Below are 27,988 nucleotides of genomic sequence, written 5' to 3'. Positions count from 1 at the left end.
ATTTGGTTCAGTTCTGAAAAGGCATCAAATAATTTACACTAGTGTGAACTCCTCAGAATGTAAATAACGTTTGAAGTTTTTAAATTGTGACCCAAATGTTGCTCATATTCTGAGTTTACACTGTATTTTATATAATATAAAAAAGCCTTTTATGGCTTCTGTCTACATACAATCAGAATACTATTAAAGGACAATTAAGAAAATGTAGAGAATCCTTGTTCTTTATGCTTTATGTATAAAAACCTTCCAGAACCAATTACTATTAAATGAGAAAAGTCATCACAGAGAAAACCTGTTAATCTAACATATGTGGAAAGCCACTTTACATATCTTAACCATCATGTCTGCTTTTCCATTTCTTACAGCCTATGTGATGCTCAGCAAGGCAGTTACCCCTCTGCACATCATATGGAAATGATAACAACAACCACATATATATCATAGTGCTGTTAGAATTACATGAGTCAGAATGTGTAGAAAACATGCACAACCATTTGGCATATATTCTATGTTCAATAAACATTAGCTACTATTATTTTTCATATCAAAAAAACACTAATGTGCTCTGCTTCATAAGAACATTTAATATCCAAGACATTTAAGTTAAAACAATTTACTGTTAATGTTTACTATAAAATTACTTATATAAAATATTTTCTTAATTTTTAAACATTACTAATCATATTACAAAAGGAATCACCATGTAGCTTTTTAACACTTAATCAAGTTTGTTCATCAGCAAAAATGGTAAAGAAATATGGAGCCAAATTACTCTAGAATAATCAGAACAAATGATAATAAAGCATCTAAAAAACAGGCAACATGGGGCGCCTGAGTGGCTCAGTCGGTTAAGCGTCTGACTCTCAATTTCAGCTCAGATCATGATCTCATGGTTCGTGGGTTTGAGCCCTGTGTCGGGCTCTGTGCTGGTAGTGCGAAGCCTGCCTGGAATTCTGTCTCCCTCTCTCTGCCTCTCTCTCTCTCAATAAATAAATACACATTTTTTAGAAATTATTATAAAAATGGGCAAGACAATACAGTATCTGAAAAATACATGCTTTTCAAGAAAGCATATCTGGCATGATGTTATTCATCAGGTAAGCTATATCAATTATCAATCCACTATCATCTAGAAGAGCCAAGCACATTTAGCTTTTCCAGAATTTTATAAAATTATGAAGAAAATATTGTCCTGGAGAGTTCCTGCCAAAACATTCCATTCCCTTCTACACTCTCCAATTACATTTATACTTCATTTGATGCCTTGAAACTTGCACATCATGATTTATTATAGGACTCTTAGGAGTTAGCTATTATTTGTAAGCTTTTAAAATAAACTTCTCTTAAAAGCCATTAGGCCTCATTACAACTCCCCTTCAGTATCACAGAGCAGAGAATATTACTATTTGCCTCTTATGTCCACATTTACCAACCCCTTCCCTAGCCAATCTTATCCCAAACTATAGATGGGAACTCCCTGATGACAAATGATCTTGTTTATCAATGCAATCCCTGCCTCAATTCATTGCCTATCTTCAAGACATGTACGTATTTCCCAAACCAAACCAAAGTACTAAATTAGCAAACAAAACTGTTAAATTTTATCAATCTTCTCATTAAAGAATACATTCTATAATATGGAAACGGTGAAAGAGTACTAACTGGATAATGACAGTATCAAGTTCTAGACCCGGCTCTGCCACAAACCAATTAAGTCACTTACATTCTGGGGCCTCAACTGTAATACTGGTGCAGTGGCAGAGGACCCACATGGCCTAATTTGAACAGTAAAATCCCAGTTTATACTCATCATTACTAATACACCCTCATCATAATACCCTCAGAGGCCTCCTACAAGCCTCTGGTCACAACATTTTTGTCAACCTATCATGCACATAATACACAACCTTGTGGTTATGTGTGTTTCCATTAAATGATATGTTGACACATTATCGTCTTCACAGCCAACTACACTCTAATTCATCCCTGAACAAAGCTTATCTAACAAACATTATTTTCTCCTTAAGGCTTATCTAACAAACATTCACACACAGTCTTCTTGGCCTCAGAACACTAGACAGCACTTCAGCACTTTGGCTCAAGGCCACTCTAAACAGCAAATCACCAACAAAAAGCACAAAATGCAAAAAAAAAAAAAATTTGTGGTACTAAAATTACTGCAAAAGGACACTTGCTTATTTCATGAGTTGAAACTAGAAGACAGCATCACCTTTTTGGACCTCAGGTGAGACTGTGTCCATTAACTCAAAATTTTTGCCACTATGGAACATGTCTACAAATGACTATGAAAGCACCACAAGTATTGATATTAGAGGTATAAATAAATTTTAGTTAAGTAGGTGTATCTGCAAATAGAGAATCCATTTACAATTAAGATCAACTGTAACTGAACTTACCAATTTAAGTCCTGTAAAAAGATACTTGACTTCTTGATTGATAAAACAGCTAAGCTGAAGCTGATTTTCCTTCCCTTTAGTGACTTCTTCTTCTTCAGATTCTGTACATTTCATGCTTGAGAAATAAGATAAGGAATATACCAACAGGCATTCACTTTGTTACATAATCCTGAATATAATAAATTATCCTAATGCTATTAAAATTAATAGCATCACTATTTGCAAATGACATATCCGATAAAGGGTTAGTATCCAAAACATATAAAGAACTTATACAACACCAAAAAATAATAATAATTCAATTAAAAATGGGCAGAAGACATAGACATTTCTCCAAAGCAGATATACAGACAGCCAACACAAAAAAAGATGTTCAGCATCACTAATCATCAGGAGAATGCAAATCAAACCCACAATATCACCTCACATCTGTCAGAATGGCGAAAATGACAAGTGCTGGCAAGAATGTGGAGAAAAAGGAACTCTCATGAACTGCTGGTGGAAATGCAAACAGGTGCAGCCACTGTGGAACACAGTACAGAACAACCATATGATCCAGGAATTCCACTACTAGGTATTTATCCACAGAATATGGAAACGCTAATTTGAAAAGACATATAGGCACCCCCATGTTTATTGCATTATTTACAATAGCCAAGTTATGAAAACAGCCCAAGTGTCCGTTGATGGATGAATGGATAAAGATGTGTTATATATACACAATGGAATATTATTCAGCCACAAAAAAAAAAAAAAGACTGATATCTTGCAATCTGCAACAACTGAATGGAGCTAGAGGGTATTACGTTAAGTGAAATAAGTTAATCTGAAAAAGACACATACTGTTTGATTTCACTCGTGGAATTTAAGAAACAAAATCAAATGAACAAAGAGACAAACCAAGAAACAGACTCTTCTTAGCTATAGAGAACAAACTGATGGTTACTAGAGGGGAGGTGGGTGAAATAGGAAAATGAGCACTGAGTAATGTGTAGAACTGCTGAATCACTATATTATACGCTTGAAACTAATATAACATTGTATGTTATAACTATACTGGAATTTAAAAAAAATAGCATCATACACTGGTATTTAAAACATTTTGGTTTCCAAGTAGATTCATTTCAACATACTTAAAAGTGCTCCATTCACTTACCAACAATATGAGTAATGAGTGTATAAAAGGATAAACTCTCAACAAACATACATTGGTACTCATAGTATTGAATGGTTTTAACACTAAGGTACATAAACAGAAATCTTTAAGCTTCTACCCATGACCTAGAAAATAGGCCTTCCCTAAATTCATGAATTCATGTTTTATTGGCTCAATCTCATGTATACAATTTGGCTGATACATTGTTTCATACATTTAAAAAATTAATTCCCTATGAAGTAAAAAAAAAAAAAAAAAATTCCCTATGAAGTGAATTAATGAGGTTGACTCCGCTAAAGATATTCTTAGGAAAAAATAATGAATATCCTTATTAAAGTATATACTTACCTAAACATTAGGATTACTCTAATGGGTATATTTTTCCAAATTCCTAAGTTTCACCATATTTTTCAGGCATAAAGCCTCTGAAGAATTTTTCATACCCCACCCACCACTCCAATCAGTCAACAATGCTACTGATACCCATCTACTTCTAGTAAGTTATGAGTACAGCCTCTACAAATCTTGGCTCATAAGGATACGTAGTTTCAAACTCAACTCCGAAGAACTGATCAATTAAGCTTTTCTTTTTAGAAGGTGTCACTGCTGATGCAGATGAAGAATCTGTCTGCAAAAATTAAAACAAAAATTCCAAATTTACTTTATATAGATACTAATGTGTATTTCTTCCCTCATAATCCAATTTAGTAAATACATATTTAAGCTTTTTAAAATGTAAGCCCCTTCTGTAAAATCCTTCTATTCAAAAAACATCACCAAAAGACTACAGATGCTCAATAATATCTTCTATGTTTAAATAAATAATACACTGAATTCAAGTGTCAAATGCAAGCTTTCAAATTCCAACTACAGACTGAGCATGTTAAAGTATTCAAGTACATGTGTATCTATTAAGATGAATTTATTTCAAGCCTTTGGGATTGGTGAGTAGGGGGAAATCAAGGTATAATGGAAGTCTATAAGCACAAATAGATTTCAATCACCTCTTTAACAGAATCATCTTCTATAGCTTCCAATTTCTGTTGCAATACTCGCATCATTTGTATCCAACATTCATTAGCATCCTGTAATTTAAAAATGACACAGTAAATAATCCTGGCTGTGACAGTGTTTTACCCATAAGAGTCTTCCAAAAGAAGTACTGTTTCCTTAGGGAAGGGAAATAAAGCTATTTTATTTAAAAATATTAAGTCAAATGAGATATTATATGATCTTCAAAGCAAAGAATTCCAGAACATTCATTCATTCAAGAGAGGTTCACTGATCTCTTCCTTATGCTAAACACTGTTTTAGACACTAAGAATAAACACAGCCGTGACCAAAACAGAAGGAAGTTCTCAAGGGGGATATAAATAACATATAACATAAATTCACCTAAAGAGAAGTTATGAAGAAAAAAAAAAAAATATGGGAGCAGAAAGTGATGAGGTGAAAGGAAGTGTGCTATTTCAATAGGATAGTCAAGAAAGCTTCTCTGATGCCTTGACATTTGAGCCGGAAGACCCAAACAATATGAGGAAGCAAGCCATGCACTTATCTGTAAGCTAAAGAAAGAAGAGCAAAGACCCTGCAGAAAGAGGGTATGTGGAGGGTTTAAAAAATAGCAAGGAAGCCAGTGAGTGTACAGGAGAGCCAAAGTAAGCAAGGGTGAGAGTGGTACATGATGAGCTCAGGGAGGTAGCCAGGAATAAGATTATTCAGGACTGGGATAGAAAATCACTAAGAGGCAATCAACAAGGGACCAAGGATTATTCCTTAGTAACAGTTTAAGGACTCTAAAAGGTTGTGTGGAGAAACCCGCAAAAAGACGGACAAAAGCAGAAGTGAGATGATCAATTACCAGACCACTCCAGGCAAAAGATGATAGTATGAACCAGAGAGGACTGATAACTGGAGTGTATTTGGAAATGCAAATAAATATGGTAAGTGTATAACACCTAAGTTTTACATTTACACAATGAAAACCCCAGAACCTTGCCCTGTTTACCTGTTGAAGATACTGTCCTTGTTCACCCTTCTCCGCAAACTGTGGGAAAGCCATGTGTAAAAACTGCAGTAGGATAATAGGTGGAATACTAGAAGACGTTTTATCCATGGAATCAAACAAATCTCTAAGGGCTTAAAAAGCAAAGCAAACACTGCTTTAGTAAAACAGTGACACATTTAATACATGTTACTATAAATTAATTCTAGATTAATAAAAACACAAAACTGCTGAGTACTTTTAAGTATATCTACTCTTTTTGTAGTTTTCAGATTCCCAATAAGAAAAAGATTTGTTTTTAAATCTTAAAGAATTGACCCGAAGACTTTATAATGCACTAACTATAAACAACTTCTGAGCCCTGCCCCTCTGTCTCTCTCTCCTTGCCAGCCTTTGTCTTCCAAAACAAAGCACGGTATATTCATTCAACACAGAGAACACATAACCTTTGTCTAGGGATCAAACAGGCTGATGTTACTGTTTTGGTACTATGCCACTGTCAGGCCACCACTCCCAACCGACCTCCCCTTAAGCCCGTACTTAGTTCCCAACTACTTAACTCCTAAACATTAAATAAAATATGTTTAACATACATCCTAACTCTACTAAGAACCAAAACTAATTTGCCTTCTTCAAAATCTTTCCTCTGCTATCCTCTTTCACTTTCATAAAATCTCATGGTCATGGCAGACTGAGCCCTGCTCTGGGAGTTCAGAATACTCCTGCTCTGCTTACTCCCTGGCTATCATACCTTGCCCTTCTTACTTCATGTACAGCAAAATGCTAGTCTAGCCTATCTTGACTCGTTTCGTTAACTAACATGTGAAATGTTATCTACCATTAGTATATACAAACCGAAGCCCAGAAAATACTAAGCACAAAGCCAGTGTGCAATAAAATGTTCCCGAATAAAACGTGGTGTTTAAAAATGTTTTTCCAAGAGACAGCAAAAATTAAGCATCACTACCAAGCTAATGATTTTTAAAAGAAAAAATCTAAATTATAGCACACTTTAAAGTACACGTTACTCAAAATAAACAATGGTTTAAGATTTAATATATACCATAAACAGAGCATCTCAAAGTATTTCATTAGTTTGAAAGAAAAAGATCAAAAATGCACTATACATTAAAAGAGACTAGTAAAACATGAAAATTGAATACAATGTATGATCCCAAACTGGCTCCCAAAGCAAAGAACTTTATAATGGCAATACTGGATCAACTGCCGAAATTTAAGTAATCTGTATTTTAGAGTACTTCATCCATGTTAAACCCCTAGATTTTGAAAAATGGTAATTGTCTTGTGATTATGAATGTCCTTATTCTTGGGAAATACATACTGAAGTATTCAGGAATAAACTGTAACGTCTATACCTTACTCTTGAAGGTTCAAAAAAAAAAAAAAAAGAACATGGTTACAGAGAATGATGAGCCAGGTATCTAGGTAGGACAAAAAGTTAATAACTGGTGAATTCTTGTAACTGTTCTGTAAATTTAAATTTAGCACAAAACAGGGGTGCCTGGGTGGCTCAGTCAGTTAAGCATCTGACTCTTGGTTTCAGCTCAGGTCATGATCTCACATTTCATGGGTTCGAGCCCCATATCGGGCTCTGTGCTGACAGTGAGGAGCCTGCTTGGGCTTCTCACTCCCTCCTCTCTCTCTGGCCCTCCCCTGCTCACACACTCTTTCTCAAAATAAATAAATAAACATTTTAAAAAATTAGCACAGGGGCACCTGGTGGCTCAGGTGGTTAAGCGCCTGATATTGGCTCAGGTCATGATCTCGTGGCTCTGAGTCTGAGCCCTGTGTCAGGCTCTGCGCTAACATGTTATAGCCTGGAGCCTGCTTCAGAATCTTTGTCTCCCTCTCTCTCTGCCCCTCCCCTGCACACACTCGGTCTCTTTTAAAAATAAACATTTAAAAAAATTAGCACAAAATAAAATTTAAAAATGAAAAACAGTATCTTTCATCTCCTCAATACTACAAGCCTCTTAGAGGATACTGGAGAAGTTGCTGAAATTCCAAGCTACTCTTAGATACAAAAGCAAACAAGTAAACTAGATATAAATGATCATATTTTTCTCATTAAAAACTTCCAATAAATCTTTCAGGAAAAAAAATGGTCGAAGGAAAAACCTCTAACTACAAATGACACAAAGAAACATACTGTTTTTATAGTATTACAAATTAACAGCTGACCACAATGAGATACCACTTCACACCCCTAGGCTAGCTATAATCAAAAACAGACAATACCAAGTATTATCAACAATACAGAGAAATGGGAACCCTTATTCATGCTGGGAGAAATATAAAATGATGCAGCTGCTTTGGAAAACAGTCTGGCATTCCTCAAAAGGTTAAAGTATAGTTACCATACGACCCAGCAATTCCACTCACAGATATATACCCAAGAGAAATAAAAACATGTCCACAGAAATCCTTGAACAAGTTTTTAGCAATACTTACAATAGCAATACTACAATAGTCAAAAGCGGAAACCACCCAAATGTCTATCATTGATAAAAGGACAAAGGAAATACAATATATGCCTACAACAGAATCTTTTTCAGCAATAAGGAATCAAGCACTCATACATACTACAATCTGGATGAACCTTGAAAATAGTGAAAGAAGCCTCTCTAAAAAGACCACATATTGTAAATTCCATTTTTGTCAAAAGTCCAGAATAGGCAAATTTATGGAGACTGACAGTAGGTGAGTGGCTGTACAGGGCTGGGGGTGGAGAGCGGAAAACAGGGTGACTGTGAAAGGTTACAGAGCTTCTTTTTCAAAGCGATGAAATGTTCTAAAATGGACCTGTGGTGATGGCTGCACAACCCTGAGTATACTAAAAGACAACGAATTGTGCACTTTAAGTGCATAAATTGTATGGTATGGGAATTGTATCTAGTTAAAGCTGTTACAAACAAAAAGGCACAGCCATAAGAATACCTTATCAATCTAACCCAATGACTTAAGAAAGTATTCACTTGTAAAACTGTCCCAAAATGAATGGGGACAGAATACATGGTCTCGTGTAATGAAGAAATGTTATTCCCATGCTTTAAGAATTTGTTTCTCCTCATATTTCATATACCACTTCCTTACACTAACACTAGACTCTCTTGTAATGACTGCATCAACTATAATAAAACCTACCTCTTGCTATCCTCAGAGATAGATCTTACTAATAGAACCTAAAGCCAAAATTAAATTTAATCCAAAAAACCGAAAGACTCTTAGTGAGAAAAGACAGACATCAAAGGTTTATAATTTGGATAATAAAATAAAATGTAAGTATAAGTACTCCGATTTTAATGAGACAAGATTTTACAAAACAATTTTTTAAATTGAAAGCTACTAAACAAACTGAGTGAAAAATAACTTATTGAATACTACACTGCCCTCTCAAAAAAGGAGTTTTAAGATACCGACCTGCAGTAATGTACTGTGCTGAAGCCATTTCCCCTGAAGCTCTCAAGGCACCTGCATACCTAGGAACATTAGGCAGAATTAAATAGGATTCGATTCATTCTGAAACTCAAATGAGAAGAAACTAGTTAAAAGAGCTTATGACACCTTCAACTGCAAGTTTATCAGAGTTGTTCCCACCTTTATATTTCCTCCTCTTTTGGTCTTGTTACATTAACAATTATATGTACAAAAAGGAACACTAAGAAAAAAGGGAATTTAGGGGGGTGCCTGGGTGGCTCAGTCAGTTGAGCCTCTGACTCTTGGTTTTGGCTCAGGTCATGATCTCACGGTTCATGATATCAAGCCCTCCACCAGGCTCTGTGCTGACAGCATAGAGCCTGCTTGGGATTCTCTCTCCCCCCCTCTCCCTGCCCCTCCCCTATGCACTGCTCCCAAAATAAACATTTCAAAAAGGGAAAAAAAGGGGTGCCTGGGTGGCTCATTGAGTTAAGCATCTGACTTCAGCTCCAGTCATGCTCTCATAGTTTGTGGGTTCAAGACCCACGTCAGGCTCTGTGCTGACCTCTCAGAGCCTGGAGCCTGCTTCAGATTCTGTGTCTCCTCTCTCTGCCCCTCCCCTCAGCTCATGCTCTTATCTCTATCTCAAAAATAAAAAAAAAAAAAAAAACACTTTTTTTAATGTTTGTTTTAAAGAAAAAAAGAATTAGATGAATGAAGACTACTTTTAAATTCTTTCTCTTAACACTTTATTTTATTTATTTATTTATTTATTTATTTATTTATTTATTTTAATGTTTATTTCTGAGACAGAGAGAGAGAGACAAAGCATGAGCAGGGGAGGGGCAGACAGAGAGGGAGACCCAGAATCCAAAGCAGGCTCCAGGTTCTCAGCTGCCAGCACAGAGCCCAATGCGGGGTTTGAACTCACAAACCGTGAGATCATGAACTGAGCAGAAGTCCAATGCTTAACCAACGGAGCCACCCAGGCGCCCCTCCCTGCCAACAATTACTTTTAAAAAAAACATTTCCCGGGGCACCTAGTGGCTCAGTCCGTTAAGCGACCAACTTTTAGTTTTGGCTCAGCTCATGATCTCACATTTTGTGAGTTCTGAGCCCCATGTTGAGCTCAGCGTTGACAGTGCATAGCCTGCTTGGAATTCTCTCCTCTATCTCAAAATAAATAAACTTAAAAAATTAAAAAAAAAAAAAAAACATTTCCTGAAAACACTGCAAAACAAAAAAGTACAAGTATAATATCCATTATTACCAAGAAAATAAAACACAACTTCAGAAATAACAAAAAAAAGCATTACATCAAAAACATTAAATCAAAGTCAATATACCTACATTCAGCATTAACTTTCTATGTAACAATAAATAAGTCCCTTTAATTTTCAAGTCTGTCTGCTTACCTATAAAATGAGGTGTTTCTATTAAATAATTTCTAAATTCACTTTCAATTTATAATTCTCAGTTAATTTATAACAGCACAAAGGACTGGCCATTCAAAGGAAATAAACTAGTATTTATGCATACATCTTATGACACAGAATCAGAAATGATCATTCATATATCAAACACCGAGGGGCAAGAGAATGACTGCCTATTCACTATGATTAAAAAACTATGTTCATGTACCACACACCCACTGAAGGGACTAAAATGAAAAAGAATGATATCAACCAAGATTGGCAAGAATGTAGAGCCATAAGAACTATCAATACCATCAGTAACATGGATGAATTTCAAAAACTATGCTAACTAAACTAAGCCAAACCAAAAATACATTCTGTACATTTAAGTTCCTGAATGCACAAAACTAATATGAGATCAGTAGCTGCTTGCAGAGTTGGGTAGTGGGTGGGAATGAGGACTAGGAAAAGGTAGAAATATAAAAACTTCCTGGGATGAGGGAAATGTTCTGTAATTTGTAAAATGGGTTACAGATATTTGCATTTATCAAAACTGATCACACCAAACACAAGATATTTACTCCATGTAAATTACATTTCTATTTAAAAATAAAAAAAACTTTGGGGCGCCTGGGTCTCTCATTCGGTTGACCCATCTGACTTGATTTTGGCTGATCCCAGGGTTATGGGATCGAGTCCTATGTCAGGCTCCATGCTGAACATGGAGACTGATTAAGATTTTCCCTTTCTTTCTTTTTCTTTCTTTCTCTCTCTATCTCCACCCCCTCTGCCCCCTCCCATGCTCGCGTGCATACTTTCTCTAAAATAAAAAAATAAAGTAAAAAAATGTCTGTGCTTATGTAAACAATCAAAGAGGTCACAGAAAATGTCAAATCATATCCAACTGAAAAGTTGTTAATTTAGATATTTTGGAATTTGCTATGACTCAAGTTTTTAAGTTTTTCAGTACACAATTCATAACAATGTCTGAATTATATATATTCATTTTAAAAAGTGAAAATCATAATAGCTTCCCTCTTAGTTTGTAACTTCTTAAAAGGCACTTCTGAAGTTAAAATAATGTACTAATAAAGCAAGTGTATCCCAAAACATCAGTGAAGTTTATAACAACATGTTGTTAGTGAATTTTACTTCTAGTTACAGGACAACATTGCTAACTAACTATCCCTACATTTATGGCAAAGGCTATACTAATGAATTATCTTTTAACTCACTAAGAATAGGAAAAGCATAATTTAATACTATCTCCCCACACAAACCTCTCATTATAGCAAAAAAAAATAAATAAATAAAAAATAAAAAAAAATTTTTTTTGATGTTTATTTATTTTTGAGAGAGAGACAAAGCATGAGCATGAGCAGAGGAGGGACAGAGAGAGGGAGACACAAAACCTGAGGCAGGCTGCAGCCTCTGAGCTGTAAGCACAGAGCCCGATGTGGGGCTAGAACTCATGAACCATGAGATCATGACCTAAGCTGAAGTCAGACACTTAATGGACTGAGCCACCCAGGGGCCCCTACCAAGAAAACGTTTAATTCCTAATTAAGGTAAAACCATCCAATAAGCCAAATAACATTAACAGTTGAACTTTACAAAGAAAAACTGTTAGAAAATAAAAGGAAAAACTGCCAAGAGTACAGAGAGATGTAACAGAAACACTAAGAGGATTTACAGAAGATAAACAATAAAAGAGTACCTTTTCTAAGAAAGTCTTTACCAAGTCAATAAATTTAAAAAAAAACAACAAATGAGGGGTGCCTGGGTGGCTCAGCCGGTTAAGTGTCCGACCTCGGCTCAGGTCATGATCTCGCGGTTTGTGGGTTCCAGCCCTGCCTCAGGCTCTGTGCTGACAGTTTAGAGCCTGAAGCCTGCTTCAGATTCTGTGTCTCCCTCTCTCTCTGCCCCTCCCCTGCTCACGCTCTGTCTCTCTCTGTCTTTCAATAATAAATGTTAAAAAAATTTTTTAAAAAACACTACATGATATAGAAAATCCAAATGTAATTAATAAGCTTCAGTCTATTATACTTTATACTTTATCACCTACAAAAAAAAAAAAAAAAAAAAAAGGACGTTTTGACTTTTCTATCATCTGTGAAATACAAGAATCAATCATACATCAGCTAACCCCAAACATGCATCAACAGAAAAATAGATATTGTGTAGTAGATCCATACAGTGGCATAGTACACAGCATGAACATCATAAACTACAACCACACACACAAGGTTAAGCCAAAACTAATAAGCCAGACCCAAATGAACACAATCCATGTTTCTGCTTATAAAGAGTTCCAAATAGGCAAAGTTAATCCATGAGGTTAGAAGTCACATTATCATTAACTATTCTGAACACAAAGTAGAGGCAGCCATCAGGAAGGGAGAGTCACGAGGGAATATTTAGAGGCTGATGAGATTCTGTTTGTCTGTGTTGGTTACACAGATGTGTTCATGGAGATAATTCATTCATATACTTTTCTGTATGTTAAAATTTAATAGTTATAAATGAATTCAGAGTCAAAAGGAAGATTTTATAGTTGTTTTTTTTTTCAAAAACATGTGAACAGCCTCATCTAATGAATAGAGAACAGCAACCAAAACTCAGAACTAAATACCATACTTTCATTACTACACAAGAATAAATGATCTAAGCGTACAACTTAAGAAATCAGAAAATAAAACAAGCCAAAGGAAAATAGAAATAAGTTAATACAAAGAAAAGTAGGATGAATCAGACAATCAAAAAAAGTGACTGAATAAATCTAACAGCTGATTCTTTGAAAAATAAAATATACAAACCTCTGGCAAGATAATCAAGGGAAAAAATACTTAACAAATAAAAATGAAAATGAGGGGAAATACAGGTCCAAAAATAGATAATTCTTACACTAAAATATCTTAAAGACATAAGGACAAATTCATAGGAAAACATATATTACCAAAACTTACCCAAAAGACACAGAAAATGTACATTTAAAATGCCCCCCCCCCCAAAAAAAAAAGGTTTGGTCCAGCCAACTTTATAGTTAAGTTCTATTAAGAATAGATCATTCCTGGGGCCCCTGGGTGGCTCAGTCGGTTGAGCATCCGACTTCGGCTCAGGTCATGATCTCATGATTGACAAGTTCGAGCCCCACGTTGGGCTCTGTGCTGACGGCTCGGGACCTGGAGCCTGCTTCAGATTCTCTGTCTCCCTCTCTCTCTGCTCCTCCCCTGCTCACACTCTGTCTCTTTCTCAAAAATAAAGATTTAAAAAATTTAAAAAAAAGAATAGATCATTCCTATACAACTTTGAAAATATAAGTAAAATGTAAGTAAAATATCAACCTAGTAACTGCTAATGAAAAAAAACTATGTGGTACTTACCAAGACATGTCTTGCCAATCTCCAGTAAGATAAAAATATGGCCATGTGATACAGTCTTTTGTAAGTAGCTCATAGAATTTAAGGGTAATTTTTTATATTATACTTTTCACTTCAAGTTCTAAATTTAGAATTCCTACTTATCACGAGGTTCCACTAATGAGGAGCATCAAGCAAACTAGGTTCTACCTGTAGCTCTGGTTCTTGGCCCTCATTGCCTCTTCAACTAACCCAGTCTATTTCCCTTCTACCCTTTAGCAATATATACTTCTCACTCCCCAGAACCTGCCAAATAAAAATTCTTAAGTATTTAAGGATGAGCTTCAGACTGCCAGTTTTAAAACACCTCCCATGGAAGTTTCTCTCTCTTCTTTCATTCCTATTTTATCAGTGAGTGCCATTTTTCCAAAGACATACAACCCCATCCATGTCCTCTTGTAGTAAGTTAGTTAAGTACAAAGGCTTCTGACCTCCTGTAAAAACTTAGCATTCAAAAAGTATTTCATCTGGTCAAGAAAACTGAAATCAACAGAATGAAATCTCCCCTGCTTATATAAAACTCAGAGAAATAACCCCAAAACATGAAGGACTTCTCCTTGGAATAGAGCCTGGAAGATATCCGAGATGAACAAAATACAAAGAAGTCTTGGAAGTAAGGCAAGTCTGCTCCCAGTAGCCAGTTTTTAGGGCAGAGAGCTGCCCAATAAGCTGCTCATTCAGCTCATTTGCAAATGAAACATAAGCAAGAGAACATGGGTGCATAAGATAACTACACAATCTCGACACAAACGAGAGATCAATCCTTACATCTAAGGAGAACAGAGTTTAAATTAAAAAGGTCCAAACAAGGGGGGGAAAAAGACCTTGAAATAAGAATACTTCAGAGCCTCGAAGAAAGAAAAGCAGAATTCATATCCAAAATTAAGAACATGAGATTAAAGAAAAGAAAGTTGTGATAAGCAACTGTGAAACAAAGCTAATGCATAAATCAGTGAAATGTAAAATAGAACTGAGGCACTCTCCCAGAAGACAGCACATAAAATAAAAAATCAGAAGTGCAGAAAAAAAAAGAGACATGAAAAACAGAAACTATTATTCTGAATATAAGGGAAGCCAGATAAAACAAAGGAGAAACTATCTGAAGAAATAACAGCCAAGAATGTCCAAAGTTTAGGACAAGAGTCCTTACACTAAAAGTGCTCACTCAGCACTAAATAAGGTAAATAAAACCCCACACCTACCCTATTAGAAAACTCTGAAAAACAAAAAGAAAAAGAAAACCTTAAAAATTATTAACAGAAAAGAATAAGAAATGAAACTGATATTAGATCTCTCATATCTGTGGGCACACAAAAATAGTGGAAAAGTAACTACAAACCTCTGGGGAAAAAGCACTCTGACTCTAACATTTCCCATCAAAGCAGTTCTGAAACAGTATCAAACATGGCAGACTTTCTCAATCAAGACTCTAAGTGCCTGGAAGATAGGTACTATGTCTTGTTCACTAATAACTACACCAGCTATAAGCTAGACAACTTCATAAATACCTGACAAGAATTCACTTCAGAGAAATTTAGAAAACCTTCTGTTACTCTCAGGTTTCTGTATAATCCTCTCTCCTCTCTATTGCCCAGTTCTATCAAAGCATTTCACAAGCCACTAAGGAAAAAAGAAGAAGAAGAAAAAAAAAAATCAACATTCATAAAGCTGGCTAAGAATTCAAATTACAATTTAGAATTCTATCCTACATTAACAAGCAGCAATGTATATACCAAGACAGTTGTAATAAATTTAGTGAGAATTAAGTGACATATTTTTTAAGTTATACATTTATATTCAGTGAGGAGAAAGGATCTTCATTTACAGACTATTTCACAGGCTGTCAAAACACAGGTAACTGTTTACTCTTTTTTCTTTTCTATAGTGGTATAAAAATTATTCACCAGCATAAGGACAAATCAATACAAATAAAGGTATTTATTTCTAGACTAGAACTGAGAGTTCTGAAATAAATCTTATTACATACATCATGGTCAACTGATTTTCAATAAAGGTGCTAGGGCAATTCATCAAGGAAAGAGTCTTCAGCAAATGGAACTCAAAAAACAGGATATCCATTTGCACAAGAATGAGATACCAACTTCCCACCATACATAAAAATTAACTAAAAATAGATTAGAGACCTAAATTTAAGAGTTAAAATTATGAAGCTCTTAAAATATAGGATTAAATATTTGTGACCTAGGATTAGGCAACTGTTTCATATGTAAGATACACACAAACACACACACACACACACACACACACACACACACACACACAAAATTAAACTACATCAAAATTAAAACCTCTTGTGTTACAAAACAGTAACATCAAGAAAGTGAAGACAACTCACAAAATGAAAGAAAATATCTGCAAATTATCTGAAAAAGGACTTACATCCAGAACATATAACTTACACACTTGTAACTGAACAATCAAAAGACAAACCATTTAAAACACAGGCAAAGGGGGCACCTGGGTTGAGTGTCCAACTCAGCTCAGGTCATGATCTCGCTATTTGTGAGCCTCATGTGGGGCTCACTGCTGTCAGCACAGAGCCAGCTTCAGATCTTCTGTCTCCCTCTCTCTCTGCCCCTCCCCTTCCCATGTATGCACGCACACACGCACTCTCGCTCTCTCTCAAAAATAAACATTTAAAAAAAAGATTAGAGTTAAAAAAAATAAAACACAGGCAAAGAATTTGAACAGACGTTTCTCCAAAGAAGATATACAAGCCAATAAATACATGAAAAGATGATCATCACTAGTCATTAGGTAATTACAAACAACAACTACGATGAGATACCATTTCACATTTAGGATGACTATAATCAAAGACATTTGAATAAAAAGACTGGCATGGAGGTGGAGCAACTGGAACTCTCTTACATTGCTGGTCAGAAGAGAAAATGGTGCCAAGCAGTTTGGCAGTTCCTCAAAATGCTGTTTAATGAAGAGTTACTACATGACCAAGTAATCCACTCATAATCAAAAGAAATGAAAACTGGTCTGCACAACAACTTCTCCCTGAATGTTCATGGTAGGTAACATTATTATAACAGCCTCAAAATGGAAACTAATCAAATGTTTATCAACAGATGAACAGATTAACATAATATGGTATGTCCATAGAGCTGAATATTCAGCCATAAAAAGGAATGAAGTACTGACATATACTACAATATGAATAAACCCAGAATATATATATTATATATATTATGAATAAACCCATAATATATATATTATGCTAAGTAAAAGAAACCAGTCACAAAAAATTACTTACTGTATGATTCCATTTATATCAAATGTCCAGAATAGGCAAATGGATAATACAGAAAGTAGATAAATGGTTGCCTAGAGCTGGAGGTGGGAAAGGTAAAAGGAGTGACTGCTCAGGAATAGGTTTCTTTCAGGAAGGAAGAAAATAATCTAAAATTAGACTGTGATAATGGCTGTACAATCTTGTGAATATAATAAAGACCATTTAATCAAATACTTTAAACAGATGAACTGTACAATAAATGAGCATCTCAAATAAAGCTGCTAAAAAAAACATACACACAATGATACACTAAACACTACTCACCCAAATGTGAACCTCCCTTACCTACCAACAGGATTACAGCATTTCTCTTCTGTCTTACCTTTTAAGGGCATCTTTGAGTTCAGGCACGGAACGAATACACTGAACTGTGGCATTCATGTAACAAGTGTTACCAAGGTTTGTCAATCCACATGGTAATTCCATCTGATAAAGAAAAGGATTAACTCATTTTTATAAAATGACATAGCATGTATAAAATCCCTAAAATTTACACTTTGAAGTACAATTTACCAACTCATACCAATTTATATTCCACCTTCACCCAGAAGTAACAATGTCTTATATCCCACAATAGAAATGTGTACTTGCAACATGCTAATATTGTGTTTTTAATTCCCTTCTTGAAAATAATAAGAGAACAATCCTATCAGTCTTGCCCACCTTTGCAGGCTTATCATTAGAATGGGGTAACAAAGTATACATAGAAACACTTCAAAAAAAGAAAAAAATAACACTATAAAAATGCTCAATGATAAAAAAATAACATTTGACAAGTTTGTGTTAACCAGTTTTTTAAAACAATATTGCAATTTAGGATACATTGTATGTATTTTCAACAAGGAAAATTTTAAGAATTTAAACAATCCAGCATTTAAACTACTTATCGTCTTTAAGCCTGTTTTCCCATAAAATAATAGCAGTTAGCATAACACTTATTAAAGATACTAATTGACTTTGCATTGAATTATCCAGTTATACAAGGACTCCTCAAGCCAGTTTCAAAAATAAAACCTTTTACTACTAAAAACATACATCTTAATATTAACAATTAAATCTTTAAAACATTTAGATGCTACTTTCTGAAAGGCATCCTAGTAACTATAGCAATCAAATATATAAAACGTGGTATGTCTTACCGCAGATGCTAACTGTTCTTCGGTCATGTCTTCTACAAAGACAGTCTTAGCTGAGGGCTCCTCAGGAAGAGCATCTGCTGACCCCATCATTAGTAGAGTCATTCCCTATTTTTAAAACAAAAAAATTTAATTTCATAAAGATGCTCAAATGATGTGTATATCCAATAAAAGAAACCAGGTACAAAAAAAAAAAAAAAACAACACATACTGCATGCTTGTATTTGCCAGAAAAGGTAAATCTACAGAGACACCAAGTAGACTACTGGTTGCTAGGGCTAAAAGGTAGAAAGAGGGAGTGACTTTTAACACACACCCATTTTTTCCAAGGGTGATGGAATGTTCTAAAATTAGACTGTAGTGAAAGTTATACAACTCTCATCAATATACCAAAAATTACTGAGTTATTAAAAAAAAAAAAAATTCTGAGCTGGCTGCTTCAGACCAGAGGTCACCTGCTTATCTGCAAAGGGGAGTGAAGAAACCAGAATGGTGGAACATCTGTATCTTAATTGTGGTGGTGGTTACAGGGCTCTATAAAATTAACCAAATTCAAACTGTACACTAAAATTTTACAGGTGAATTTTTTTTTTAATTTTTTTTTTTTAACGTTTATTTATTTTTGAGACAGAGAGAGACAAAGCATGAACGGGGGAGGGTCAGAGAGAGGGAGACACAGAATCTGAAACAGGCTCCAGGCTCTGAGCTGTCAGCACAGAGCCCGACGCGGGGCTGGAACTCACGGACCGTGAGATCATGACCTGAGCCGAAGTCGGCCGCTTAACCGACTGAGCCACCCAGGCGCCCCCAGGTGAATTTTAATCCATATCAATTATGCCTCAATGAAGCTAGGGGAAAAATAAACACTGTCATAAAGACAGGTGAGAATGGGGGCACCTGGGTGGCTCAGTTGGTTAAACGCCCAACTTCGGCTCAGGTCATGATCTCACTGTCCTTAAGTTCAAACCCTGCATTCAGCTCTGTGCTGAAAGCTCAGAGCCTGGAGCCTCTTTCAGAGTCTGTGTCTCCCTCTCTCTCTGGCCCTCCCCCGCTCACACTCTGTCTGTCTCTCTCTCTCTCTCAAAAATAAACATTAAGACAGGTGAGAATGTTTACAATACTGGAGTGGAGGGAATTCTCGAAACGCTCATTTAGTGGAATCATTTCTCCCCATAACAAACTAAGCACAGGTAAGATTCTTTCTGTAAATGTCGATTTCTAACTGTAACAATTATTTACATTTGAATAGAATTATTTTGAGAGCATCAAACCCTCCATTATTTAAAATCATCAAACACATAAGTTAGTTCAAAATATCCAATTTTATAATTCTACACTGTCAGCCTAAGGGAACATTTATATTCAATAATATGTAACATTCCATACAATAGAAGAACAATATCCCCTCAAATCTCGTAATCCTGAAATGTGAACAATGTCTTACTACAGAAGACATGAGTGCATAAGAAGAGTAGGGAGATTTTAAGGAAAAAAAAAAAAAAAAAAAAGGAAGGCACCTGAGTGGCTCAGTCGGTTGGGCATCCGACTTCAGCTCAGGTCATGATCTCACGGTTTGTGAGTTCAAGCCCCGCGTTGGGCTCTGTGCTGACAGCTCAGAGTCTGGAGCCTCCTTCAGATTCTGTGTCTCCTTCTCTCTCTGCCCCTCCCCAACTTGTGCTCCGTCTCTCTAGGTCTCTCAAAAAATAAATAAATGTAAAAAAAATAAAAAAAATAAAAAAGCCAGAAGTAGAAGTTAGAAAAAAAAAAGAAGATGAATATTTCTACATGAGGATTAAAATTAGAAAATTAATAAGGCTGGGGAACCTAGCTGGCTCAGTCAGTGGAGCATGCAACTCTTGATCTCAGGACTGTGAGTTTGAGCCCCATGTTGGGTGTATAAGTTAAAAATAAAGCCTTTAAGAAAATTAATAAAGTTGGGAATGCAAGCTTGTGCAGCCACTCTGGAAAACAGTATGGAGGTTCCTCAAAAAACTGAAAATAGAACTACCCTACGACCCAGCAATTGCATTACTAGGCATTTATCCAAGGGATACAGGTGTGCTGTTTCAAAGGGACACATGCACCCCCATGTTTATAGCAGCACTATCAACAATAGCCAAAGTATGGAAAAAACCCAAATGTCCATCAATGGATGAATGGATAAAGAAGATGTGGTGTATATATATATGTGTGTGTGTGTGTGTGTGTGTGTGTGTGTGTGTGTGTATACACACACACACACACACACACACACACACAAAATGGAGTATTACTCAGCAATCAGAAAGAATGAAATCTTGCCATTTGCAACTACGTGGATGGAACTAGAGGGTATTATGCTAAGTGCAATTAGTCAGAGAAAGACAAAAATCATATGACTTCACTCAGACGAGGACTTTAAGAGACAAAACAGGTGAACATAAGAGAAGGGAAACAAAAATAATATAAAAACAGGGAGGGGGACAAAACCTAAGAGACTCATAAATATGTAGAACAAACTGAGGGTTACTGGAGGGATTTTGGGAGGGGGGATGGGCTAAATGGGGAAGGGGCACTAAGGAATCTACTCCTGAAATCATTGTTGCACTATATGCTAACTAATTTGGATGTAAATTTAAAAAAATAAAAAATAAACTTAAATAAATACAAAGAAAGAAAATTAATAAAGTTAACAAACTCAGTCTTCATAGTACCTATGTTGAACTCCAATAACCTTCACTCCATCACCTGTTATTTTTAACTTAAGCTTTCTGTAAGATAATGGCAAAGCAATACTAAACCATCACTAAAGAATCTTTTTTCCAAAGACAACTATCCTAAGAAAACCAAATACTTAAAGAATATACTTGCAATAATTTTAGAAATATAATAGAAAAGAAAAAAATATTTAAAAAAGTAAACCTAATAAGATATATGTACTACTTTAATTTAAAAAAAAACCTATAAAGCTTTAGAGATACAAAAAAAACAAAAACAAAAACAATACCTAAATAATAAACTGAAGGTAATGATTGATGTAGAGAACAAAGTTAAAAAGAAATATAGAAAAAAATGAAAATTCCTTACAATTTATAGCCCACTGACAAGTACCCGAGACAGTCAGAGGAACCTTCCTCAAGAAGCTTATTAGCTGCCTCAGTGTTTATACATTGCTATAGGCAAAAGGCAACCTTAGCTTGACATTAGCCTGACCTCCAGGATCCTATAAAAAAATTCCTTTGGAATCTTCCTTTCTCTCTACCCCCCTCCCAAGCTATATGTTAGCAATCATCTTCCAAGCGTGTAGCCCACTGATATACATCTAAAGAGTCTCATGACCAAGTTTTACTAGACAGTAGTGAAAAACCTTATCCTAACAGCCCCTTAAGGTCCTAGAAACCTTGCTTCCAAATTCCTTAGAGACTTATACTATCCCTAAACCCCTCGCAACTTGAAAGTATATATCTGTCACTCCTCACCATCTCAGTGCAGCTCTCTCTGCCCACAGATCCTGCCCTGTGGCTTTAATAAAACCACCCCTTCTGTATCAAAGACATGTAAAGAATTCATTCATGACCTATCACTCCTGAACCCCAACATTTTCACAGCAGTATCCAATTTCTAAACTGGAAACATTACTGTAAAGATGTGATTCCAAATTATTTCTTTCTGAAACTTTACAAAAGCATTCATGTAGCAAGTTCATACACATAATAATAGCTAAGAAATTTCTAAAGAATAAAGACTAAAGAAAATAGATTATGCAATGAAGAAGGTTGAGGAAAACTAAACAATAATTTAGAAAAAAAATAATCAGTTCTCACCTCATGGTATGCCATACCGGAAATGAATTACAAATTAAAGATGTAAAAATTGAAATAATTACGCAAACATGTAAGTGAATCCAAAATATATCTTGCTTTCCTGGAAGATTTTCTAAAATTGACATAAAAGATGAAAGAACTAATGTCACTGACTGCAAAAATCTTGAAAACTTCCAAGTTTAAATTACCAGTCAAAATTTAAAAGGAAAAACTAGAAAAAAAAAAAATTACACTATATAAAAGCACCTAAAGAAAAAAAATCAGTAAGGCAAACACACAATAAAAAATTGGGCAAAAGAGATAAATGTTAAGCAAAAGGGTTAAAATAAATTAATAATAAATTAAGCTAGAAAAAGCATACATTAAAACCAAAGTAGGGGCCCCTGGGTGGTTCAGTCAGTTAAGCGTCTAACTCTTGATTTTGTCTCAGATCATGATCTCACAGTTTGTGAGACGGAGCCCTACTTTGGGCTCTGTGCTGACAGCGCGGAGTCAACTTGGGGTTTTCTCTCTCTCTCTCTTTCTCTCTCTCTCTCTTTCCCTCCCTCCCTCTATCCCTCCCCTGCGCATGCTGTCTCTTTCTCAAAACAAATAAATTTTTAAAAAAGTAAAAGAAGGAAATGAAGCAAAGAAGTGAAAACATTAAAATAAGTGAACAAGCAAAGTTGATTCTTCTGTGGGGGCAGGGGTATCAATGAAATTGACACAAACCTCTGGGTAGATAATGAAAAAAGTGAGAGAAACCACAATTTGCCAATATAAGAGAAAAAAAAGAGAGAGAGAGAGAGAGAGAAAATAGCACTACAAACCCTAGAATTAAAGGATATTAAGAGTATATTATGCCAATCAACAATTTAAACTGTAAATTAAATGGACCAATTCCTTAAAAGATACTAATTGCCAAAACTCATGTAAAAGAAAATTTAACATCTGAATAGTCCCATATTTATTAAATACACTAAATCTTAACTAAAAGTCTTCCCACAAAGAAAGCTCCAAGCTTCACTGGAGAATTCTATGAAACATGTGTAAAAAATCTTTCAGAAAAGAACTTCTTCAAACTAATGGTGAACATCTGTAAAACAACTCCAGCCAAGACTGGAGATTTTTCTCCTAAGATTCAGGGAAAAAGCAATGATGTCTACTATCAACCACTTCTACTCAACACTGCTGAAAATCCTAACCAGTGAAATAAAGCAAAGAAAAAAAGAGAAATAAAAGGGGGAATTGAAAAGGAAAAAATAAAACCATTCTTATTTGCAACATGACTGTATACCAACCTACATTATCCTAAACTCCAATATGTAAAAATCAGCAAAATCACAGGACACAAGATCCATATACAATAATAATTCTACCTCTATATATTAGCAATAAGCCGAAAGATGAGATTTGAAAAACACCTTTATGATACCATCAAACCATGAAATACTTACTGACATTTAACAAAACATGTATAAGACCCTATATTGAAAATATAAAATACTGTTTTGAGAAATTTTAAGATCTAAATAATGGAGAGGTATATACCTTGCTTGTAAACTAGAAGACTCGATATTAAGATGTCCCAATTTGAGGGGTGCCTGGGTAGCTCAGTCAGTGAAGCATCTGACTCTTGATTTTGGCTCAGGTCATGGTCCCACGGTTAATGGGAATTCTCTCTCACCCTCTCTCTCACCCCTCCCCACTCTCTCTCTCTCAAAATAATAAGCTTAAAAAAAAAAAGTCCCAATCTGATATATAGTATCAATGTAATTCCAATCAAACTCCCAGCAGACTCTTAGAAAATAAGCTGAATCTAAAAAGTGCCAAGGACATGCAAAGATCTTAGAATAGCCAATAGTTTTGAAAAAGAAGAACAATATTACTGGATATCATGTCTTGAATAATCAAGACTGTGGGAAGTGAATATTGGTATAAAGGTACATATACACACACCAACAGAATAGAATCCAGAAACAGACTTACATGTGCTCTCACCAGTGAACACTCATATGGGAAAAAAAAATAAACTGCCAACCATTAGTTAACAACAAACACAAGAGTCTGCTCAAAACAGACGATATACCTAAATATAAAAGCTAAAACTTGTAAAAGTTTTAGAAAACAGAAGTCTCTTGTGACCTTGACACATGCAAAGACTTCTTAGATGGGACACGAATAGTCAAAACCATAAAAGAAACTGATAAATTATACTTCAACAAAATTTAAAACTACTCAACAAAACACATTAAGATAAAAGACTGAAAAACACAAACTAGGAGAAAATATCACAGCACATGTATCTCACAAAAGACTTGATTCCAATATACATCAAGAATATACAAAATGCAAAGAGATTTAAAAAGGGGGGGGGGGCGGCGCCTGAGTGGCTCAGTCAGTTGGACGTCTGACTTTGGCTCAGGTCATGATCCCACATCATGAGTTCAAGCCTCCCATCAGGCTCTGTGCTGACAGCTCAGAGCCTGAAGCCTGCTTCAGATTCTGTGTCTCCCTCTCTTTCTGCAGCTCACCCACTCAAGCTCTGTCACTGTCTCTCAAAAATGAATAAACATTAAAAAAATTTTTTTAAAGAATATACAAAATGCAATTAAGAAAATAATCCAATTAAAAATAGGTCAAGATTTGAACATATGTTTCACAAACAGAAGATAAACAAGTTGCCCATAAGCTCATGAAATCTGTTCAATATCATTAGTCATCACATAAATGTAAACTAAAACCACAAGAAAGCATCGCTATACACCCACCACAAAGGTGAAAAGAAAAATGACTGACAACAATCAAATGCTGTGATGATGCAGAACAACTGGATCCATCATACATTGTTCACAGGAATGTACGATGGTACAACCACCACTATGGAAAGTATTTGGCAGTTTCTTACAAAGTTAAATATATAGCTTAACCACATGATCCAGCAATTTCACTCTTAGGTATTTACTCAAGGAAAATGAAAATATGCATCACTCGTAGGTATTTACTCAAGGAAAATGAAGGTTCACTGCAGTTTTGTTCATAATAGTCAAAAAGTATAAACACAAATATCCATCAAGAGAGGAAAAGATACAGGGCACCTGGGTGGCTGTGTCGCTTAGGGGTCCAACTCTTGGTTTCAGCTCAAGTCATGATCTCACAGTTCCTGAGATAGAGCCCCGCATTAGGCTCTGTGCTGAGTGTGGAACCTGCCTGGGATCTTCTCTCTCCCTCTCTGCCCTCCCTCATACACATGCACCCTCTCTCTCTCTCAAAATAAATGAACATTTAGGGGCGTCTGGGTGGCTTGGTCGGTTAAGCGTCCGACTTCAGCTCAGGTCATGATCTCACGGTCCGTGAGTTCGAGCCCCGCGTCGGGCTCTGTGCTGACAGCTCAGAGCCTGGAGCCTGTTTCAGATTCTGTGTCTCCCTCTCTCTCTCTGCTCATCCCCTGTTCATGGTCTGTCTCTCTCTGTCTCAAAAATAAATAAACGTTAAAAAAAAAAAAAAATTAAAAAAAAAAATAAATGAACATTTAAAAAAAAGAAAGATGGATACACACACACACACACACACACACACAAATTCAAGGAACCAAAACTGTATAATGGGCAAAGCTACCCAATATATGTTTAACTGTAGTCTCAAAAAAGGAGAGGGGCACCTGGGTGGCTCAGTTGGTTGAGCGTCTCTTATTTCAGCTGGGGTCATGATCTCAGTTTGTGGGTTCGAGCCCTACATGGGGCTCCTCCACGGTGACAGTGGGAAACCTGCTTGAGATTCTGTCTCTCTCTCTCTCTCTCTCAAAATAAATAAACATTTAAAAAAAAAAAAAAAAAAGAGTGAAGGAAGGGCACACAGAAAACATAAAGAAACAGCTGAAACTTTTCCAAATGTAATAAAAACTAAAAACCCACAAATTCAATAAGCTCAAACAGAACATAAAGAAAACCTCTCCAAAACACGTAATTGCTGAAAAGCAACGAGAAAAATCTCAAAAGCATCAGGAAAACTAGAACCATTACATGCAAAGGAACAAAAGAATGACAGCAACTATGCAAATCAGAAAAGTTTTCATGTATTGAAAAAGTGTTAATCTAGAATTCTATACCTATCAAAAATGTCTTTCAAAATGAAGGTGACATAAAGAAAGAGCTCTTCAGAAAAACAAAATGAGCTATGAGAAAAATTCATAGATATGCTCTGCAAGAAATGTAGCAGTTCTTCAGGCAGGAGAAATTGGTATCTGCTGGAAATCTATATTTGGATCCAAGGGGAAGAATGACAAAAATGGTAAATATGACTTTTATACATTTTTAACCTCTTTAAATAACTATTTAAAGCAAAAATAGGAATCAAGTATAAGATTTCTAACATGTAGAAATAAATTGTATGACAATTGCAGCAAAGACCAGAAAAATGGAAGTATACTATCAGAAAAATCTTACATTATACTTGAAGTCATTTGTTATTTAAGGCAGATAAGTTAAAGATATGTAATATAAACCCTAGAGCAGCAGTTCAAAAACATCATCTTAGGACTCTTTATACTAAGAGGCAGCAAACTTTTCCTATTAAGGGCTATACAATAAATATTGTAGGCTTTCTGGGCCATACACAGCCCATACAACAAGGGTCAATGAATTTCAGAGGACCCAAATAATATTGGTATGTTATGGGACTGTAACAGAATCAAATTAGAAATGAATAACACAAACATACTAGAAAAAGGCCCAAATACCTGGAGATGAAACAACATAGTTCTAAACAATCTATCAGTCAAAAAAAAACAGAAGAAAATATTTAACTGCATAATAAAAACATAGTATATCAAAAATTGTGGATACAACCACAAGCAATTAAAGATAAATAATTTTAAGTGTCTACATGAACAAAGAAGATATAAAAAAAGTCCATGATTTAAAAAAAAAAATTTTTTTTTAACGTTTATTTATTTTTGAGACAGAGAGAGACAGAGCATGAACGGGGGAGGGTCACAGAGAGAAGGAGACACAGAATCTGAAACAGGCTCCAGGCTCTGAGCTGTCAGCACAGAGCCTGATGCGGGGCTCGAACCCACGGACTGTGAGATCATGACCTGAGCCGAAGTCGGACGCTTAACTGACTGAGCCACCCCGGTGCCCCAAAAAAAGTCCATGATTTAAGCACACACCTTAAAAAGCAATAAAATGAAGCAATGTAAATCCAAGGTAGGAAAAATGGAAATAATTTAAAAAGTAGGTATCAATAAAATAGAAAATAGGTAATATATCAACAGAGTCAAAAATTGAAAAGATTAACTGATAAATCCTTAGCAACACTAACCACCCTCACCCCCCAAAAAGCAAAGACACATTAGTATCAGGAATGAAGAGGGGGAATATCAACAAATAAAGATAAATACAAAAGAATAATTAATGATTATTCTGGCAATGACTATTATGCCAATAAATTCCATATATTTAAACAAATTTTCTCAAAGAGAAAAATCACCAAAATGGACATAAAAAAGAGAAAATCTAAATACCCTGTATCTATTAAAGAAACTGAGTATTAATCAAATTCCAACATAGAAAATCCAGGTCCATATAATTTATCCATGAATTCTAATCAAGTACTTACAGAAATTATACTAATCTTACACAAACTCATTTAGAAAAGAAAGGGGAGGGAATACATCCCCAAATAAAAATACTAATATTCCTCATGAACATATATATGAATATCCTTTTTAAAAAAATGAAGGACGCCTGGATGGCTCTGTTGGTTGAGCATCCAACATCAGCTCAGGTCATGATCTCGTGGTCTGTGAGTTTGAGGCCTGAGTCAGGCTTTGTGCTAACAGCTCAGAGCTGGAGCTGCTTCAGGTTCTGTATCTCCCTCTCTCTCCGCTCCTCT

At 35.5% G+C, this 27,988-nt stretch overlaps 1 protein-coding gene across 1 annotated transcript in view; it reads right to left on the bottom strand.

The window, feature by feature from the left end:
* USP14 (ubiquitin specific peptidase 14) overlaps positions 1–27,988 on the bottom strand; it is a 49,545-nt gene that overhangs the window by 8,666 nt on the left and 12,891 nt on the right. Inside the window, exons 4-10 of the mRNA XM_049619667.1 lie at positions 18,315–18,419; positions 17,498–17,601; positions 9,020–9,078; positions 5,582–5,712; positions 4,578–4,658; positions 4,116–4,201; positions 2,418–2,532 (exon numbers count right to left, since the gene is read on the bottom strand). Of these exons, the coding sequence (XP_049475624.1) occupies positions 2,418–2,532; positions 4,116–4,201; positions 4,578–4,658; positions 5,582–5,712; positions 9,020–9,078; positions 17,498–17,601; positions 18,315–18,419 (681 nt within the window). The remainder of the gene's footprint in view (positions 1–2,417; positions 2,533–4,115; positions 4,202–4,577; positions 4,659–5,581; positions 5,713–9,019; positions 9,079–17,497; positions 17,602–18,314; positions 18,420–27,988) is intronic.

This window comes from Panthera uncia, assembly GCF_023721935.1.
Source record: "Panthera uncia isolate 11264 chromosome D3 unlocalized genomic scaffold, Puncia_PCG_1.0 HiC_scaffold_8, whole genome shotgun sequence".
NCBI lineage: Eukaryota > Metazoa > Chordata > Mammalia > Carnivora > Felidae > Panthera > Panthera uncia.
Note: the sequence above shows the minus strand (reverse complement) of the source record. Positions and strands in the feature narration are given on the sequence as shown.